Here is a 21876-nt window from a genome sequence, read left to right as displayed (position 1 = left end):
ACATGTCCATCGTAGAATTAGGCCAATGCTTTCTTAGAATTACAACATGTTAACCTCTTCAGTTCAGTATTCTAGAAAGCACACCTTGTGAGATTCAGCCAAGGAGCAGGATGCCTACTTTTAAAATGTATTACTAATAAAACAGAACTCCTTTATTTATGCTTCTACTCTTAAAAGAATACGTTATGTTGTTTAGTAAAAATGAAGTTTTACATAGAAATAAAATCAGACATTTCAGAACTTTCAAAACTATCCTGTGTCTGCACTCCATCAACAACCTCCTCCAAGGGGACAGTCCTGTAGCCTGATGCTCTCAGTTCTACTGAACTTTAATTGCTCTCAACTTAAATATGGCCAAAACCTGTGCAAATCAGCAAAAGCAAGGTCCCAAAGTACCCAGGAACAGTGAAAGTACCAATGAAAAGGCCTCCACACTCTAGAGACAGTGGCAAGCAATCTGCTGTCTGTCCTTCCTTCTAGAAGAACCATGTTGGGCACCCAGGAACAGGGGTGTTTTTCAATTTTAACCTATTCTCTTAAGATTTCGTAACTTTATTTTGCTTGGCACAGATCAGTTTCCAAAGTGAATTCCTATTCATTATCTCATCGGAGACCGATAACCGAGGCTGTTAGGTAAGGTATTACTGGGTCCATATCATGGACAGGAAGGTTAAGCTTGATACATCATGAGATGCTCTGAAGGTCATGGGGCTAAAACTGTAAATGGAGGGGCCAGAACTTCTAGAACAACACTTGTCATTATGGGAGAGATTCCATTATGAAGGTATAATGGTATCAATGATATCAATGGTATCAATGGAATCAATAACGTTCAAACTTGATCTTAAAATGCTTCTACTGATAGAAGGGCAAGCGAAGAGAGAAATTAAACTCCAAATGTTAAAATATTTTCAGCAGGACAATTGTACAGGCTGCACTTCCAGCAGAATGTCTTTCTGGGGACGTCCATCTTTTCCCCTCACACCCGTACTTCACTATAGCGAACAGTACTAGGATAGGTGAGCTGGGCAAGGCTTAAAAACCTTTCCTTGAGACATTTTTAGGTCAAAAGTTTTTTTTTTTAAGAAAATAGGATTCTGACGGGAGTTATTATCTTAATATGGTTGGATATTTTTTTAAAATTAAAAAATATATAATTGGAAGAAAAATAATTTCAAAATTCCAAATCATTCAGGCCTGATCATGTACCTTTGAACAAATAACTAAAAGTCCTCTACTTATCTTCTTTGAAATATGAGAACATATGTAATTACTATAAGCAAACAAGATCAAAATAATCAACATATCAAACCCTAATGTGACATTTAATACCTGAACCTAAAGACAAAGAACAGGCACAAAGCTTCTCCATCTTGGTTACGTAAAGAATCTAGTTGCTGATTCATAAAACGGAGGCAATGTAATTGAGTTGGACCAAGATTTACAACCTGTGCTTCAAGGCGTGATGTCCTCATGCTATAGCAACATGTGGTCGCTTAAAGCAAGGGATACAAATAAGCTTAAATTTCAAAACAACCCCAAAACTATTGAAGCTGTATTTTTAAATACAACAACAAAAAAAATTTTGTTGGGGAATCAACAACAAAAACTATTATTTTCACTCTCCCTCTACTTAAGATAGGAGATCTATTCTCCAGATTTCAAGAGAATAGTAAATATTTCTCAAGCATACCTACCACTCGAAAAACCCTGAAACAGCCGTCTTATAACAGAGGAGTTATTCCTGAACTCAATAAAAACACCAGATCTCATTCTGTATTGCACTACTAATTAAAAAAAAAAAAGTCTATGGTTTCTATTTTTTTAATGAATTAGCATTGATATAAGTCTTTCCATCACACTGTCCAGGCCAAATTATCTAGGCAAATATTTACACAGGAAATAGTAAAATAAATATTTCCACTTTATTAATATCTTGAAAAAGGCATGCCATCCTTTATTAGAGTTACTCTCAATTCCAGACTCTTTCTTACATGGTTACATTTTAGAGAGATGATGGCTTAAAGCACGTACCTGATCCAAGTATAGCAAGCAGTTTTGAGCTTAAATTTTTATACTGTATAAGCATGCTTTACAATTAAGAGACCGTGGGCGCCTCTCTGAGTGACTGAGAAGCACTGAAATTGTGGCCCTTTTTACTGGAACGTCAAGAAAGACATAATGTCCGTGGGCTACAGTCAGGACAGCATGTCTTGCCCTAAGACCTTCCTTTTTTCCCCATAATCCATGAAACTATTCGATGCTTACCTATTCTGATAGCTGTAGTATGCAGCATCTCGAGGAATTGTACACAGCTGCTTCCCATAGCAGCATAAAGTCTGTGGGGAAAACTCATACTGCAAAAACAAAGGAGAAAATACTAAAAATACATCCCATTTATTGTCATGCAACATTTTAGCCCACTACGGAGAGTTAGATTCAGCTGGTCAATTTTTTCTGTTGGTACACTGAATAGTATTCTAACACTTTTCATAGCTATTTAAAGACATTTTTAGATACAGTGCAACAGAGTTAGTATCTAAGAGATATTTATTACAGACAAATGAATGGACACAGGGGCAGCCAGAAAGGCCAAACTCAAGGCCTCCCCAATAAGCCCCTCTAGCTTTGATCATCCATTACATCGCTTCAGGCAGTCAATTGTTTTACAAAAGACCAGACTGCATCTGGGCACTTCCCAGCACACAGGTGTGACCAAAATGTTGAGTCTATCATAATACTCTTTTTTGGAGAGATTTACCAGGGAAGTTCATTTTCCAGAAGAAGTTTAAACTGTACCTTGCGTCCACAGCAATATCCAAGGGACTGCATTACAGGGTCAATTTCTTGCTCAAAGACCTCTGCGAGTTTACTGCAGAACTTATAGACCCGGGATGTCTTACGATTATAGAGCCAGGCATTGTTGAACATGAGCCAGACATCATCCACATACTGCCAGGGTTCTTGGTACTGCCCTGTATCCAACTTCCGCTTGATAGTAGAAAGGTCCATTGGATTCTTCACAATGTCAAAATAATCCTTAAAGACAAAATGGTCTCAGTCTAGTAGATCCCCCAAATTCCAAACGCCAGCCTTATCCGGCAGCTTTATCTTAAAATAAAATAGATAGTACCAGAACAACTTCCATTTCCAATAGCAAAAAACGAGAATTGAAAAGCAAATAACCTCAATCTTCCTCTGATTTTACTATCTATAATTGTAATTTATGTATTACAATTAATTATTACATTAATTAATTCTATTAGTTAATATAATTAATGTAATTGTAACTAATCTAAAACTGTAATTAATATTAACTTCAAAGGCAAAGTTAAAGAAAAATAATATTAAAAAAATTGTTTAGGGCCGGCCCCGTGGCTTAGCAGTTAAGTGCTCGCACTCCGCTGCTGGCGGCCCAGGTTCGGATCCTGGGCGCGCACCGACGTACCGCTTCTCCGGCCATGCCGCGTCCCACATACAGAAACTAGAAGGATGTGCAACTATGACATTCAACTATCTACTGGGGCTTTGGGGGGAAAAATAAATAAATAAATAAAATTATTAAAAAAAAAAAAAGAATTGTTTAATAAAAGATGTTTTTTAATATAAGATTCCACCCCCTTTTCTTCCCATAGCCCCAGTAGATAGTTGTATGTCATAGTTGCACATCCTCCTAGTTGCTGTATGTGGGACGCCGCCTCAGCATGGCCGGACAAGCGGTGTGTCGGTGCGCGCCCGGGACCCGAACCCGGGCCACCAGTAGCAGAGCACGAGCACTTAACCGCTAAGCCACGGGGCCGGCCCCTAATATAAGATTTTTAAAACAAGGATTTTAATCCACTGAATTAAAATGGTGACCAAATTTATCAGACAATATGTTTTTCTAAAGATTCACTCTTGGTCCTAGCAAGCAAAAATGAAATTCAAAGATAGGTACAAAAACAGAAACAAAAATAATAGCACCGCTTAATAGAATCTGCTGGGTCACTATGGTCTTTGCAAAACTATCCAGGGATATCAAAGTGAGAGGCCCACTCAGTGTTTTATAATTGTTATATGTGTCTATAACTGTATTTTATAACCGATCTTCACCAACTCTTTAAATTAACTCTTTTAGACAAAGTCTTACACAAAGGCCAACTATAAAGCAAGGCTACAGAGGCCACGCACCTCAGGGTGTGCTCCCCCCACCTCAGTGCACCTCTCCTCAGATCCTGGGGTTAACAGAACAGGTGGGAAATATACATTTCAATCAGTAAGACAAAGGTATATTCTTGTTTTGACAGAAAACATGTTTTTTTTATATTTGGAGAAAAATCTTCAAAACAAGGAGGTTATTTCATTACCCAATTTTAAGAGACAAAAACAATGGATACTCATGAGTTACACTGGTAAGGTTATATTTTTTCTATATTAACTTACTGGAATTCCTAGGAGCTGAGGATCTACAGGCTGCCGAAAAGGTAAGGACTCTGGATCCTGTCGATACAGTGCTTCTAGGGTTGGCATAAGAGCCTGGCGTAACTCCTCCGGCTTAAAGACTACAGTTAAAAAACATCAGGAAATGACATGATTTAAAAGGCTCTCAGACCTATCACATTTCAAACGGAAGCCTGCTGCTTCTGAAAGGGTCCGAATCATCTCCCTCCCAGCTGAGAAGCTTCCAAGGGCTCTCATTCACCATACAGTCCATGGACATTCAGAAGCTACAATTCAGGACTTCTAAGAACACAATAATGTTAGGGTTTCTAAAAACTGCATCCAGGTCATGAGGCAAAATACCACGTTGACAAGTTTGCTTCTTCAATGAAATGGTTTCCAATGTTAACACCGTTGGAATAGAAAATGAAGCCAACTCGCAAATCTGCTTTATTGATCAAACGGGTGGTAATTAAGCCACTTCACTGGAAGGGACCTTTCCTCCTCTGATAAAACTTTCCTGTCCTTGGCTGAAGTAAACTCAGACCACCTGAGACAAATGGTTTTGTATTACAACCTCACAAACAAATGTATACAATAACAGAGCTACAAAAACAAGTATTTTCCCCAAAAGTTCTGTACTCTTCCCTCTCACATTCACCAATGCCCATTTCTCCAAACGCTTAGCCATCCCATTTCCTACCAAACTTTCTGTTGTCACCAATCCAAGGATAAACACTGGCTGCCAAATACATTCAGGACAGTACATTCATACAAAACCCAAATGAGTTCTAATGACATGGGAAAACGTGCATACAACTTATGAAGGCGAGAGGCAGGTTAGTCAGCAGGGAGTGTGTCACCACCCCACGGCGCTCACATGCGCTCCTGCACATAGAGAAATGACCAGAGGGGCTATACACTATACACTCCTTTGACTATGTGGCAGGGGAGTTCTGCTGACTGACGGCGTGAGTGATGCAAGGTTTCCTCTTTGTGTTTTTTGTGTTTTGAAAAGATTTTCTACAACAGATAGGGGGTAAACCGTAATTTAAAAAGCAGATTAAAATACCATAAAATTCCAGCTGGGAAGTGGCATCAAGTATATTGAGAGATGGAAACAGTTTCCCAAGAGTTTATTGCCATCAGAGCCAGGGACCACCCAGGTGTCCTGACTGACCTCCTGTGGAAAAGGGAACCTCCTCTCCAGGACACCTGGATGCTTTAGACCTGGGACTGCTGCTGGAGGCCAGCGAGCATGTGAAGCCCTCCCCAGCAGACATTCCCCTCCAGGCACAAAGGCCTGGTATAGTGAGCAGACGTGCCCTGCAGGAGCCTTGTGAAACACACACATCCTGCTTTCAGTTAACTCCTTTTCTTCTATTTTACAGAGACGAAGTAGCATTTGGTTTTCTTTGAATAACTCTTTATAAGAAAACAATTCTTTAGTTAATCAATAAGCTTTTTTATTCTTCTACACCAGGGGTCAGCAAACTCTGACCCACAGGTCAAATCTGGGCAGCCGCCTGCCTTTGTACAGTCTGTGAGCTAAGAATGGTTTTTACCGTTTTTAATGGTTGGAAAAAAAAGAAAAGACTACTACTTCATAATACGTGAAAATTACATGAAATCAAATTTTAGTCTCCAAAAACAAAGCTTTATTACAACACTGCCATGCTCATTTGCTTACATACTGTCTACAGCTGCTTTCACACTAGAGCTGAGTAGTTGCAACAGAGACCTTATGAAATGCAAAGCCCAAATATTTACTATCTGGCTCTTTTTAGCAAAAGTTTCCTGACCCATGCTCCAGATCTTATCATCTCCCTAATGGTAATCAAAAGTGATATGGCCTTACATGTGTCTCATTTTGGTCGATCCGTGATTTATTCGTTAAACATTTGTTTAATACCTATGCCAAGAAAAAACCATTTTCAAACTCCTGTCTTTAACCACCACATTGATGTAGTAAGACTATAAATGATGGAATTGGAAGTCTGAGTGGTATACCAAACAAGTTCTCTGCTACTGATCAGTGTGGTGCACTTTGAGCAGTCACTCTACTTCTCTGGCCTCAATCCAGTCAGGATGGTGCACCATACTGGGAGTTCTTGAAGCAAGGTCCATGGACGCCTTAGAGACCCTCATGCTGTCTAATATGGTAGCTCCCAGCTATATGTGGCTACTTAGATCTAAATGAATTCATATTTAATAAAACTAAAAATTCACTTCCTCAATCACACTTGTCACATTTCACGTGCTCAGGAGCCCCATGTGGCTGCTAATTACCAGAGAGCACAGAACATTTCCATTGTCACAGAAAGTTCTAGCATTGTCCTAGGCCCTTTCTAGGGGTCTGTGAAATCAAATTTACTTCCATAATATAAAGCGATTTTCATGATAACACAAAGTTGTCATTTGCCTTTTGCACTGTGTTGGCATTCACACAGACAGGGCAAAAGCAACGGTGAGTAAAATCACCAGCGAGCAGCACAACGCAGGCAGCAGCACCCAACTCCACCGACAAGTCACTTCGTTCTTTGCTGCTGCTGTGCACACACAGGATAAAATGCCAGCTGCACTTAAGAACATCCTTGACGAAGTAGTAAAAATTATTACTTTCATTAAATCTCAACCTTGGCTACACGGCTCTTGTTGTGTGTGACAGCATGGGACGCTGGCATACACACCTCTGCTGCAGTGGTTGTCCTGAGAGAAAGCACCTGTGTGAGCATTGGGTTGAGAGCTGAAGTGCCTGCTTTCCTCGTGGGACACATACAACTAGAGAGAATGACTAATAGACAAGCTATACTTATTCAGATCTTGGTAAGTGGTAGACATTTTCTCAAAAATGAACAAAGTAGGACAGATACTTCAAGGACAACTGACAGTATTTGTTGCCCAGGATAAAATTCGAACTTTCATCAAAAATTAGAACTCTGAAAAACTTGTATCTTCTACATGAACTTGACAGCATCTCAAAATTTACACGACTTTTTTGAAGAGACTCATAGTGATATTAATGAAAGTATTTTTAAAAATATTTATAGTGAAGTATGCCAACATTTGGAAGATCTGAAAAACTCAGTAAGCCAAATTCCCAGCTGACCAAAGGATCATGTTGTAAAAGAAAAGCACGCAAGGGCAAAAGATCCACTCAAAGTATGAGACAGACAAGTGGATTCCAATGTCACAGAATACGAAAAATTTAGTGCTATGGATTCAGATTTCACACTGCAACTAACCTTTAAGAAACTTCCACTGTTGAGTTTTGGTGTAGTATCAAAAAAGAACATCCACAATTATCTGAAAAGGCTATTACTCTTTCCACTATCGACTACCTATCCGAGTGGTGCTGGATTTTCTTCATGTACTTCAACCAAACAACATAGTGAAGGCAGAGGCAGATATGAGAATCCAGCTGTGTTCACTTAACTCCCGTAGTCGTGAAATTGTAGAGAACAATGTCACTACTCTCACTAATTATGTATGTTTTGGAAAAGTTATTTTTCATAAACATGTGTTATTTATGGGTGCCATGTAGCAGATTTGTTATCTTTAAATGAATTAAATATTAAAAAAAATTTTAATAGAGTAAATAGTGATAGATAACCCACACAAACAAAAACTCTCTGGGGTCCTCAATTTTTAGGAGGTATTCAGAGGTCTGAGACCAAAAATTTGAGAACTGCTGTACTCTATGATCTCCAGGATCCCTTCTAGCAACAAAACTATACAGTATCAGCCTCCAACATTTCTCTGCCATCTTTCCCAAATGCATCACCTGCAGCCCTGAACTTCCTGAGCCCCATCTCCCATTTCCAAGAGTCACCTGACAATTTTCTAACACCCTATTACCTCCTTACTTTGGAGACATCTCAAAAGATTCCATCCAACTTCCACTGCAAGGCTGGCTCACCCCGCACACCTTGGAACTCAAAGTATCTTCACTTACCCGCCCCCCGTTCCTGCTGCTCTAGGCCCCTGGGTCCTACTCCACTGCCCTCTTACTTTGGGCACTTAGTTTCCTAGCTACAGCAGGAGAAATCTACAAGCTCCAGTGCACACGTGTGCTGCCATGGTGTTAATTTCCCTCACATCATGGAGCTCGAATCCATCAATGGTGGTTCACACCTTGCCCAGTGAAGCCCAAGCTCCTTGGCCTGCTCAAGGACTCAGATGCAATTTTGGCCCCGGCTTCCCAGCCAGCTACAGCTCAGAAGACAGCTCTGCTCTTGGGTTGCCCCTCAGAGCTGCAGCTCATTTCTCATTCCTACCATGAACCCTGAGGGTTCTCAGGCTAGAATCCAGCTCATTGTCACCATTCCTAGGTAAAACTTGGGGAATGACAGGCAAGAAAGATAAAAGGGGAGATGGAATTCTTTTTCTGCTTTAGCTTTTAATCCACAGTGTGGAATCATAACACGATGGAAAAGCAGCACTGTTCAAAGGCTCAAGAAAACAGGACCTACTCTTTCTGCGGGGCTGCGAAGGAGATGTGGACTGAGAGGCCACTCCATTGGTACTACTCTCCTCCTCCTCTTTAGCTTCTACTTTCACTTCTGGTTTCTTTTCATCCACTTCCATTGGTTCAGATTTCTGCTCTACTGTGTCTGTTTCTTCTTTAACTTGAGAAGATCCTTGCAAATCCTCCTCCATCATCTTGAGAAAAACAAAGTTACAGATAATGACATGAATACCAAAGGACTTTCTTCTAACTCAGCCATATTGGAAGGCTCTTAAAAATATATATAGGCTTGTGAAAACCTTCCCCTACTCAGTGGCTGCATTCATCATTCCTTTCTCTTCCACAAGAAGAAATGGAGCATTTGATGTCAGTTGAGTCACTTTAATACAGTACCAGTGCAAGTACAATCCTAATTTAAACATTTTTACATGCTAGAGTGCTTAAAAAAAATTGCATACACACATCGTCACCATCACCTGCTCAGTAGTTTTACATATAGATATTTCTAGTTAGGAACAAGAATCCCCTTGAAAATTGGGGTAGGGATCAAAAATCAAATTGCTCAGAGGGCCAGGGAGGTGAAGTAAATGAAAGCAAGCAGGAGGTGTGGTGTGAGACAGCAGGGAGTAGTGGAGACTATGGCAAACTGGAGAGCCCATGCTCCATCTAAAGGCCACCGATGGTGCTCCCATCCAGACTGCTGCTACATAGGAATGCAAGCACAATACTGACAGAGCTTCTCATTTTTTCAAAAAAAAAAGCCAGAAATCTAGAGTTCTATTTATAATTTCTCATTTTTAAAATATTGTGTGTGCCAAACAAAACACATTTATAGGCTGGATTCAGCCCACGGACTGCCAGTTTTCAACTTCCGCCACAGGTAATTAGTAAACAAATACACCCCTTGTGCAGGCTAACTCTGCAGAATTATAAACAAATAAAGAATGGCAATGAAAAAGTTGCTGGGTGATTCAAACATTTAAAATATAAGCCAGTGCTCTTCATTTCTGGCAAAATAAAATGAACCCATACCCAATATCTAAAAATAAATAACCAATATAAATAACCAATCTTTTTTTTTTTTTTTTTTTTTTTAATTAATGTATTTTTCCCCCAAAGCCCCAGTAGATAGTTGTATGTCGTAGTTGCACATCCTTCTAGTTGCTGTATGTGGGACGCGGCCTCAGCATGGCCGGAGAAGCAGTGCGTCGGTGCACGCCCGGGATCCAAACCCCGGCCACCAGTAGCGGAGCGCGCGCACTTAACCGCTAAGCCACGGGGCCAGCCCTAACCAATCTGTTTTTAATATATTTCCTACTTGAACCCATAGTCAAACAGGATATTAAAACAAAAAGCAGGGACATCCACGGTGGACCCCTGGTGCCTCCCTTGAGGACATTCTAGTGATGTTTCTGGGCACAGCGCATCTAATCACGCCCAGGAACGGCGCATACCGCAGACCCAGGCTCCCCTTTGGATTCACTGGCATCAGGTTCGGTGTCCTCAGTCTTGACCTCAGCCTTCATTTCCAGCATTGGTACTTCGGGTCCCGGCTGCTGGGAGTTGGTTTCGGCGCTGGCCACCGAGGATGGAGTGGGGACTCTGTTATCAATGCTGGCTGCTGCCTGGGAAAGCTGTGGAGAAACCAAAACCATTTATCTCTGCAAACAAGATAAAACAAATAATCTAAAACACTGTTGCTCACCCAATATACAGTTCTGTGTTAACATTTTTCAGTACCAACCTACTAGGCACTCCTATTTGAAAAGATTGAAGAACAGAAGTTAAAATAAGAGTCCTAGTGGAAGTCAACATCAGACAGAAACTCAACTGACTTCTTGCCAAGAATGCAGAGATGGAAGAGCAGAGCTTTTTCCATAATTTGCTATAAAAGTATTTTCTGGGTGTTTTCTACCTGAACTACCGAACCTCCTATTTTAAATTTAATTCTCTCCAATAAGGTCACTAATGTTTATGGTAAAAGGCTGAATTATAACTATATAACTATACACATTGTAGAATGGGGCATAAGGTGCCTATACGACACGAGAACATATAATTAGCCTGTTAACTGCAGGAACAGTGGTGGTATTGGTGGTAGAGGAGTAAACAAACATTAAGAGAAGGAGCCACTGAAAGAATTCTAAATTTTTGAAGTCTTACCAAATGGAGTTTTAAGTGAACAAACAAAAGAAAACATAAAATTACAAAATTATTTAGAGATAATATAAAATAAGGATAAATAAGTACACTTCCCATAGAGAAACACAAACAGTAATGTCATCTTGGGGTTGTTGTTGGGATTAACTTTTACATTTTATAAGTAAATATCCTCAGTCCCCAAGAATAAAGTTAATATATTTCAGGGGGAAGGGGGCTTCTAAGTTAGACTGAGAAAGCAGATACTAAGATTTCAGTGATAACTGGGGGAGGTGATGAGAGCAGCCTCGGGCCCCTGGGTCAGTGGAGGCAGCCTAGGAGAGCACAGGACCAGGCATTGCCACTAGAGCAAGGGACATGGGACACAGGATGTAGTGCGATCCCGCCATTTTCACCTCCACAGAGGACTGAGCAGAACTAAGCAACATGAAATACTAACCTGGGTCTGCTATTTAATCATGAAAAAGAAAAGGCTTCCAGTCTGAAAACAAGGCTGATAAGCAAGGTCAAAGTATACACAATTAGGAATATGATTTTACCAAATCCTCATGAGGTTAGGGGAAAAATTACTGAAGCTCAGAAGACTTCAATCTAGGACAGATAATGGGAAACATATTGCTCCTGTATATAGAGAGTTTAAAATCTCTACAGAGGGTCCACATATGATTTCTTTATAATTGATGATTTCTGCAAACTCATTTAATTAGGGAAGATAATCATAAGTCACGTCCTGCCAAACATAGCCTTTGGAGCCAATACCGGAAACAAAACACAGCTCACTACGATTCCATGTGGGTGCAGATACTTTTCAGAGCTGCACCAAGACGCTGCAGCAACTATATGACAGAATTTTTTATGGGAACATTCTTGTCTAAGAGTTTCAGCCCGAAGACGACAGACCAAGAGGCTCACCGGAGTGCCAGGAGGCTGGGCGTGCACAGGTGTCGGTTGCTGCTGCGATGACTGAGGGGTGGCTACGGACGGGGGCTGGACTGGGGTCTGAGGCTGTGGGGTCACCTGGGCCTGGGCTGCTGCCTGGACCGTGGGGGTGCTCTGAGTTTGGCTAGCACTGGGCACTGAGCCAGGAGTCGGGGTGGGAGTCTGCCCGGAAGATGACACAGGAGTCGATGGCTGGGTGGGAGCTGCTGGCTGGGGAGGAGTCATCCCAGGTGCTGTCGGATGCTGGAGAGACGGCATGCCAGCAGCTGTGGAAGCAGGAGGTGGTGTCTGGTGCAACGGTGACTGTGTCACTGGTGGGCAAGGCAGCTGGCTGGCCTGGGGCCCAAGCATGTTCAGAGGGTTAGGAAGAGCAGCACCAGGCACCTGTCCCTAACAGAGGGAACAGAGTACGATAAAATCATTTCCACCACTTGAAAATGCAGCAACAGATTTGAAGAATTAAATGTATGAAAATCTAATCATGGTTTCTTGATGAGGTCTGCTGGTTTCATGGGAATGTTCCATTTCTAAAAATTCACACCCCGCTGTACACTTAGAGTAATGTGCACTTTCCAATAAAATTAACGCTATGAATGCTTTTCCTACTTTGATTTACATAACCGTCAAAACCTCTGGCTTAAACAAACACACATATACTTCGCTCACTTGCTTCGTGCTCCACGACACCCACCCACAGCTTAGACCACTGGGAAAAGTATTTCTCTTTTTTTAAAAAATGAGTTATCAAAACACTGAAATGTTTCAGAGCAGTGGTTCTCAACTAGGGACATGTTTCAGAACTATTTGTGGACCTTTTAAAAAGTGATTCCTAATCACTGGTCTAGAGCTGGGTGGGGTCTGCAAACTAATACCCTTGGTCAAATCCAGTTAGCTGCTTGTTTCTGCAATAAAGTTTTATTGGAAAATAGCCATACCCATTCACTTATGAATGAATGAATATGTCTATGGCAGCTTCTGCACAACAGCAGAGCTGAGTAGTTAAAAAAAGACTCTATGGCCTACAAAGTCGAAAATATTTACAGGGAAAGTTTGCTGACCCCTGTTCTAGAGCAATGACATACTATGGAAATTAAGAATTAATGAGTAAGTATGTAGTAACGAATCTAGTGTAGTCAATGACTTTTTTTTTTTTTTTGGGCGAGGAAGATTAGCCCTGAGCTAACATCTGTTGCCAATCCTCCTCTTTTTGCTGAGGAAGATTGGCCCTGGGCTAACATCCGTGCCCATCTTCCTCTACTTTATATGTGGGACACCTGCCACAGCATGGGTTGATAAGCAGTGCCTAGGTCCAGGCCCAGGATCCAAGCCCGCAAACCCCAGGCTGCCAAAGCGGAGTGTGCGAACCTAACCACTATGCCAGTGGGTTATCTTTTGGGGGAAGATTTGGCCTGTTTTAAATACACGTACATCTGTATACAGCAACAATCTCAGGCACTACAATTAACAAAAGAGGGAAAAAGGCAGTAAAATGAAGGGAAACTAGTTCTCTTCAGCTTTAGACTGAATAATTAAAAACACATTCAACAAGAAGAGAACTGCTCAACGATCCAGTTAGCCTGACTTCACCTGGCAGTTCAGACAGGCAGGCAACAGGATACACAAACCAAACCATCAGGAGTGAATTCATGGGCCCTTCCCTCTTGCCCTCTTTAAAATGCAACGTCTCCCAGGATCACATGTGAAACTCAGAATTTAAAATACACAAATAAGAACCAAGAAAACAACTAAAACCCCCCAAATCAAAGCACAAAAGCATACAAACCAAAAAACCACCATCCATTCCACTTTAGCATGAAGTTCACCTGACGTGATAAAAAGTAATTACAAACAAGGGAAAAACAACAGGACAAAATGGGGAAAAATCAAGAGATGCTGGTACACGAAAATAAAATGTGCAGTGTAGAGTTCTAATTCTCATCAAACAAGACGTGCTAGGTTAGTAGGAAGCTGGGGCTGTATCACTGTGGGCAGCCCATAGTTCCAAGGGTGAAGGGTACCTGTGACACGCCTGTCTGGGCCGCTGGCTGCCCCATGCCTACATTGTTCACACTCAGCGCCCCACTGGGTGACGGGAACTGGTTCTGTGGCAGGAACTGGTTCTGCGCAGGCGCCTGGGCCATCATGTTGTTGGCATGCGCACCCATCATGTTCGGAGGCTGAGGCATTCGGGAAGGAGAAATGGCCATCTAAAAGACAACAAGCATTATCTAGAGTTTGGAGGATGAGGGCCAGAGTCTCCAAGATAAACCAGAAGAGACAGAAATCTTCAAATCCTCTCTCCCTCACAGAAAGAGAACCACCATTTAGGGAGCCTTTGGGCTCCCAGGCACTTTGAGTGCTTTCTCATGCAAGGTCTCTAATGAGCCAGCTTCAAATTGTCCTCTGAATAGAAATCAATAGCATGCTATACTTTAAAGTTCAAAATATGCCTTTTATGAGTTCTCTGAAGTGTTTAGAAAGCAGCCTCAGGAGAGTAAACTCTAGGAGTCAACAGAGGCTGACAAGTCCCTCTCAGCCACAAGTCTGAGGCTGCCTACTCCATCCTCAGAACTCCCATCTTCTCACCGAGTCACAAGTTCCCATGAATCTGTCATTCCAATAAAAATAGTGGTCAAGTAATTCTCACTGTGGTAACAACGACCAAAAGAAAGAGAGATGAAGGAAATAAAGCATAACCCAAATCCAAAGGCACGGGTACCACAGGATTCTCAGACAATCTACAATTTCACTGCTTAGAGAATTTCGCTTATTCCAGCAAGGCCTTCTCAGCACAGCTAAGGCAAGCCGAAGCACTTACCCCTGGAACGGAGCCCATGCTGTTCATCGGGACAGAGTGGTTCATGGGGGATGCCGCGCGTGGTCCCATGGGAGCTTGTGGCAACTGTACATTCCCCAAGGGCATCGGGTTAAATGAATTCATCCCTGTAAACGTACCCACAATGGTTCATTAGGAAAAACACCCACAGGAAAACAGAATTACAACTCGCCAAATAAACTCTAAGCAAAATAAGATGGAACACAAACACAACACGTGTAACTGAAAGGAAATCACCCAGATAATCAGAAAAGACAGGTAAGTAACAGACTTTTCATATCCGGGAAAAATGGCACCAAAGTGGTGGTGGTGAGGGTGGTATGGTGGGGTTGGGGAGCAAAACAGCATGAGATGCAGGTAGAAAGTCAGGTAAACCACAAACAGAAGAGGCCAGGGCAGCACTGATTAGGGCAGCAGTACTCTGCATGAAAGCATTGAAGCAACAATAGAGACAAGGCAGCGCCAGGAAGGCACTCCCACCATCTACAGAGGACGTGTTAACTCAGGCCAGGGCACCCATCTGAGCCAACCTCTCTTAATGCTTTCTGGAGCACCTGGCTCCCACCTCCTCTCCTGCAGGAAGCCCGTTCCCATCACCGCAGGCCTTCTAGCTCTTCGGCTAGGTTGACATTTATTGTTAGAATCTGGGATAAGACTCAAACCATGGTTTTAATTTTGCCAGCATGTTAAGCGTTTAGCAGTTCTCAGCCTCAGCCTCCTTTGTACAGACTGGAAAGATCTCACATCCACGGCTACCTCTGCCGTCCCTAGGGTGCCCACAGTCTGCAGGAATGTCACACCATGAAAGACACTTCACTAGCTGCTAAGTATCTCCAGACCATTGCAACTCGTTCTTCGTAATTTCCCACAATACTCTGTAAATTCCGAGCTATACATAAATGCTGGTTCAAGTACGTCTTAGGACCAACTCTTCAATCTAACAGAATCCTTGAGGTGCTGCCTTAACACTGGTGTAGCCGTGAAAGGGTCTCAAAGAACATGTGCCTCCTTCAGCACGACCTTCAGTGACTAACTAGAAACATCATCCTAAATAACTGAGGGCCAGCGCAGGCCCAGGACTTTCCAGGAAGCTTACAATATACAAGTTTTCCCCTCTCCTTGAGGATTTTACTTTAAATAAGATAAGATGTACTAAGAAATAGTAACATAAAGAAGCCCTCTTTACACCGACCTAGACGTGCCAGTGAGGGAGGCCTGCGAGCGCTCCGCTATCCAACACCTCTTTCAGTATGCTGCTCAACAGCTACCCCATCAGATCCAAACCAGCAGACTCTTCCACGTCATCCCCAACACAGCATTCAGCCACCTTCCTAAGGCTCAATTTCTCTTGTATCTAGTCCATCAAAACAAGTCCCTGAAACATTTCCTACATTATACCAGTTTACCTACCATGTCTTTTTCAGTATGCAATAAGATTACCACAACTTTATAAATGACCTCTTCTCCTCTCCCAAACTACTCTACACACAGCAGTAAGGCCTTGCTTTAGAATCTTCTGGACAATGTCACCAAATTATTGCACAACCTGTAAAAATGTGCTACTGTTCAAGTCTCAATTTGACAAGAGCTGTGAAAGCTTTGAAATGCCCCTCGATCCCAAACTCCCAAACTAAAATGACAGTTCAACCAAGCAAAAAAAACCACAGAATCTCAACTTGAGAAAGAACCTTTAAAAGTTGGTCAGACCAGCTGCCAGAACCCCAGCCTGATGCAGAATCTCTGAGTACAACCCCCCTCAGCCAACACTGGCTGGGCCTGGTCACCTGCACTCACGAGGCCCAGAGCTACTCTTTCCCTACCTCATCCCCCAGAGTATGGCCTGCCCCAGGACTGATTGGATGCTTTCCTTTCATGAATTCAGAAATGTGTCCTTCCCCCACCTACAACACTGTCTTGGGAGACTCTTCCTAAGAGTAATATCCTCTCTTGTCCATTAAAAAAAAAAAAAGGCTAAATCTCACTTCTTGTCTCCTTGGAGATCTTTCCAAAGATTTCCTAACTTCCAAATACAACGGATATTCACAGTGCCTGTGGAACTGAATTCTGCTCATCAGCAAAAAGGAATGGAAGGAATAAGAGAAGGAGCTACAAAGAAATCAGAGGGGAAGAGGAAAAAAGCCAAAAAAATTTGCGGCTATTGAATGTTAAACCAAAATGTGTCACAACAATAGTTAAATACCTTGAGAAACCTGCATTCGATTCACTGGCAGGGGCATGGGCCCATCTATAATGGCAGAAAAACAATTGGTTATTTGAATTAATCCTTGATTTAGGAATAAGGAATTTTATCTTGAGGACTTCAAACTTAAAGGGAAAATCAGTCAACAGGTCCCAAAGCACAGCGCATTCTGATGCCAGCGCCCCCTTTAAAGGGTCCCTCCACAAGAGTGACTCAATGTCCAAACACAGACCAATGCAGAAGGTCATGGCCACTATCATAGTCTCCAAAGTGTGGGCTTCCTGAGAACATATATATTTAGAAATACACCCCAAACACAGAAGGAAAAACAAGCAAATAGACTGGCAGTTGGTAGAAGGAAATAAGTCCTTACTTGGAGGTCTCACAGGTTGTGTCTGTGGGATCCCAGGGGGCTGCGCCCCAGGGGCTGGTAAGGCTGGCTGGTTACCCAAGATGCCTTGTTTGTGTAAACGTGACCTCCGTTTTTCTTCTAGTTCTTTTTGTATCTTGTAGATTTTCTCTGCCAATAAGTGATAGTATTCATCCTAAAAAGCAGTAAAATTCAATATTAGGCAGTCAAAACTGCAAAAAAAAAAAAAAAAAAAGTGCCTGTTTTGTCTGTTCTAACTAACTAATGAACTTCTTAATTAAGTACATTGGCAAAGGAAAGTATTCAACACTTCTAACCGATAAACCAAAAGCCCAACTCTTGTTGAACTCCTAGTGACGTTATAGGACTTATCTGACTGTAGGTACTGAACACATGTTACATTTCATTCCACAGCTGAACCTCTTCTTGGATATTCACTGATGCTGGCAGTAACACAGTACCAACTATAAAGTACATCCACGGATAAAATGCAGTTTTATATACCTCATTTACCACTGTAGTGGTGACATATGTAGTTGACCAAGAGAGTTGTGCAGGAATCTCACGTCTTATCAGGGAAGTCTCCCTGGTCAGCGTCCTCAAGGTGATGAGTCTACCCGACTAACAGATGTCCCCATTTCCAGACAACAAGCCAGACAGATGCAGCTGTATCTACTGTAGGTATCGGGTGGGCTGGAACATGTATGGCAACGTACCCTGCTGTTGGCAGACTCATACATGTCCCCTTCCACTTTCTTAGCGTAGGCCACCAGGTTCTCCATGCGGCGATCCTTCAGGGCTGCAGGGTCAGGTGTCGGGAAGATGGCTTGGACGCTGAAAGGACAACACACTGTATCAACCTACCTTCAATACAACATCAGTATCCTGCCATTTTATACATGACATGGAAAAAGAAGATCATCTACTTAGAGAGGCAATATACTGTTGAGAAGAATCCCAAATCTCTCTCATCTAGTAAGAATACACAAATGAAGTCACTCTCTGAAGACAATACTGACCTGTCAATTTATCTGCAATTCAAACACACCAATATTTTGCTATTAACAATACAGTAGTCCCCCCTTATCCAAGGGGGATACATTCCCAGACCCTTAGTGGATGCCTGAAACCTCAGGGAGTACCAAACCCTATATATACTACATTTTCTCCATACATACACTCTCTTTGGCATATCCGAATTGTCAGCATCACTACTCTTGTGCTTTGGGGCCATTATTGAGTAAAATACAAGGGTTACTTGAACACAAGCACTGCGACACTGCAACAATCGATCTGATAAGTGAGATGGCTACTAAGTGACCTAACGAGCTGGTAGCGTGTACAGTGTGGGTATGTTGAATAAAGGGATGATTCACGTCCAGGATGGGACAGGGCGGGTGGCGTGAGATTTCATCAGGCTACTCAGAACAGCATGCAATTTAAAACTTATTAAGTCTTTACTTCTGGAATTTTCCATTTAATATTTTCGGACCACAGCTAACCATGGGTAACTGAAATCACAGAAAGCAAAACCACAGATAAGGGGGGAATACTCTAAGTGCTGGGTCATCTCAAGAACAATACGATTTCTAATTCTTAAGTTTTAAACTCTTTATTACAAAAAATTTCGATTAAAATAATGCAAAAAATAATTTCAAGGTAATTGAATTGATTAACTTCAGCTTTCATTTAACTTAACTAGCTCAATAAAGATAACTATTAACTTCCCATATGTTAACTGACTGTATGGTGGTACTGACATGCCAACTATCTTCACCAAGCCCCAATTCCCCTAATTTTCAGGGATCTCCACAACTATAACATTGAGCCATAAAATAAGGCAAAGCTTCTGAGCTAATCCCAGCCTCCTTATGCATCCTAGAGCTTAGAGGACAGAAGGTCTGGCCATACTAGGAGTCTTGGCCTCTGTGACATGGGTTAGTTCATGCCCCTCTGCAAGGCAGAGCCACAGATGCTCTGACACCCCACACTGGGGACACAGGATCTAGGATTCTCTGGCCTGCTAGCAGTGGCTGTAACTCCCTAAACAAGCACATGACCTTCTTCAGCTGCTAGAGCACTGTCACTTGGGGCTCAGGGGACCACTCAGGAATTCAATCAGACAGGGATGAAACTGCAAAACTGTCAAACTGCCATCAGCCACAAAATGTTTCCATCACGCATGAGTAATGGATGAGGTGGGCACGTACAGTTTATGCACTAGATGGCTCCGCAGGTCCTGAGTGACATGTTCGTGCCAGCCTTTCCGAACACCAGTGCTGGAAGGAGGTGCCGCTGTAGGTATGGTGCTGAGGGTTCCAATGTTTCCAGAGTTTGAGCCGTCATTCATCAGTGGGCTGAGGGAAGAACAAGAACACTTTATCCATCTCCTAAAGTGACTCAAAAGTGCTTTACTTCAGGTTCTTCAACCACACACGACTGAAAAAGTCTGAGTTAGGAGAGCCAGGTGATGTGTAGACAACAAAATTGCAACCATGTTTCATCTGTTATCTGCTCTACATTTATAATTAAAAAAAGGAAAAGAAAAGAAAAATAATATTACCCCCACTGCCTGTTTAAACCATTTTCTCCGCCACAAGTTTAGAGAGAACTGCAGTTTTGTGTGATTCCCAGCCCACTTTCACATGCGACTGTTACTCAGATAGGAGCTGACTAAAACATGGGTCTTACTTTGTGGCCCCAAGGGAAGTTGGAAGAGCTGATTCTGAAATCAAATTTGGTGGCTGCTGATCTGTTGTTATTCCTCCTGCTGGAATGTTCATTGGGTTATTTCCTTTAAAGACAGAAAGAAAAGAAATCAACCAACTCCTAAATCATAGTATACACTTCAAAGTTCTGATAGCAGATAACAAGTCACCATAAGTGATTCTTATGAGTTACAACAATTAACAGTATGGCAGGAACTCTGGGAGTTGTGTTTATGGAGGCTAGCTAGTATCGTAAGTGTACTGTGTACACTATGGCTGTGGAAAAAATTAGAAATGATCCATTTGCAGCTTCAGATTTTGATTCTCAATTCATTAAACACCATGCCCTAAACAACTAAACTGACTTGTCACATATATTTGCGTCATCTTTTGTTTCTGGCTTTTTTTTGCATTTCAGAAAATAAAATCATAGAAGTTAGGCGCAAGTGAAAAACTTTTATAAAATGTCAATTTGTCTACAGTATTCATTTTAAAGTAAGAAAAAGTTGAGACTCAGAGAGGTCAATAGTCTTGTCCCAAATTATACCATCGATAGGAGTCAAGTTAGATTAGAACTCAAGTTGTAGGACTCCAATCCAGTTTCCTGGCCAGCAGAAGCTAAACATGCATTAGGGCAGTTGTTTTCCAAAAAGCAACAAATGAGATGCTTTTAATTGGTCATTTTTAAGGTTAAAATACTTCATTAGGGAAAGGAGAGAACTAGCACAACAACCTTGATTTAACTTGACTGACATAACTGCTTGGCTTAAGCCTAAGTCGAAAGGGATGTGTCAATTTAAAGAAAAATATTAAGGAAACATTACGCAGAGATGGAAACAATATGCAAAAATTGTGGAGCTATGTGAGCAAATGACCAAACACTGGCAAACAATGAGTTGAGATGACAATAAGAAATACTGATACGTGGAGAAGGCTGAGACAGGAGAGATTTTCTGAGACTCCTGCTAACCTGCCCATGGTCCAGGCTGGTCACCTCCAGCTGTGTAGGGTAGCCCATAACCAAGACATGCTAGGAATTGGCAGACCACCTACAAGTTCTCCATCAGATAAACGGTTCACTGAGAGTCAATGCAAGTAGTACAACCATAATTCTAACTTGCGAGATTTTGCATTTTGAGCCATATGAGATGCCCTTTATGAAAACTGTCCAGACAGAAGTGGCACAGCAAGCAACAAAAATGTTGGTTCATTTGCAATTGCTATTCTTTTTATAAGCCTGTAACATCTTCCTCGTATCGGACACTTCAGCCTTTTCCTGGAAGTTCTTTTACTGCAATCATTTAAAAGATATTATCACCATAATATATACGTATATTAATTTGAATTTAAAGTAAAAACAATAACTGAAAACAGCCTTGGGTTCCAGGAAGACTTGTCATTCCCATCACTGCATTTGGACAAAGTTCTCGAGAGTTCCTTCACCTACCCAGGGGGTTGAGAGTCCTCATCTGCTGGTGAGTTTGAGGCTGTGCTGGTTGCTGGCCAGGAACCTGAGGCTGCAGCTGCGTCTGGGGCTGGTTCAGGTAGGGGAGTCCAAGAGCAGCATATGCTCGTTGCATGGAGCTGGGGTCTATGGGATTTGGGTTACTTAAAGAAGTGGCATTCTGTTGGCCTGTGCCAACAGAACCAACTGTATTTTGAATTCCACTAGCTGGAGACCCCAGGATGGCTATAACAACAAACAGACAGACAAACAAAAAGGTAAGTGAAATGGTTTAAAAACTACTGAGAAGCAAGCAAAATTTTATCAAAAAA

General features: G+C 41.9%; 1 protein-coding gene across 3 annotated transcripts in view; it reads right to left on the bottom strand.

The window, feature by feature from the left end:
• Positions 1-21876, bottom strand: part of CREBBP (CREB binding protein) — a 132157-nt gene that overhangs the window by 26045 nt on the left and 84236 nt on the right. For 2 of the 3 annotated variants that reach the window (XM_058570167.1, XM_058570168.1), the window contains exons 6-19: positions 21548-21790; positions 20084-20186; positions 19603-19749; positions 18109-18226; positions 17396-17567; positions 17023-17067; positions 14805-14929; positions 14005-14193; positions 11960-12376; positions 10342-10521; positions 8892-9081; positions 4423-4541; positions 2800-3039; positions 2269-2357 (exon numbers count right to left, since the gene is read on the bottom strand). In XM_058570167.1, coding sequence (XP_058426150.1) covers positions 2269-2357; positions 2800-3039; positions 4423-4541; positions 8892-9081; positions 10342-10521; positions 11960-12376; positions 14005-14193; positions 14805-14929; positions 17023-17067; positions 17396-17567; positions 18109-18226; positions 19603-19749; positions 20084-20186; positions 21548-21790 — 2377 coding nt within the window. The remainder of the gene's footprint in view (positions 1-2268; positions 2358-2799; positions 3040-4422; positions 4542-8891; positions 9082-10341; positions 10522-11959; positions 12377-14004; positions 14194-14804; positions 14930-17022; positions 17068-17395; positions 17568-18108; positions 18227-19602; positions 19750-20083; positions 20187-21547; positions 21791-21876) is intronic. The other variant, XM_058570166.1, reaches the window with a different exon arrangement.

The sequence above is a fragment of the Diceros bicornis genome, chromosome 26 (assembly GCF_020826845.1).
Source record: "Diceros bicornis minor isolate mBicDic1 chromosome 26, mDicBic1.mat.cur, whole genome shotgun sequence".
NCBI classification, from domain to species: Eukaryota; Metazoa; Chordata; class Mammalia; order Perissodactyla; family Rhinocerotidae; genus Diceros; species Diceros bicornis.
Note: the sequence above shows the minus strand (reverse complement) of the source record. Positions and strands in the feature narration are given on the sequence as shown.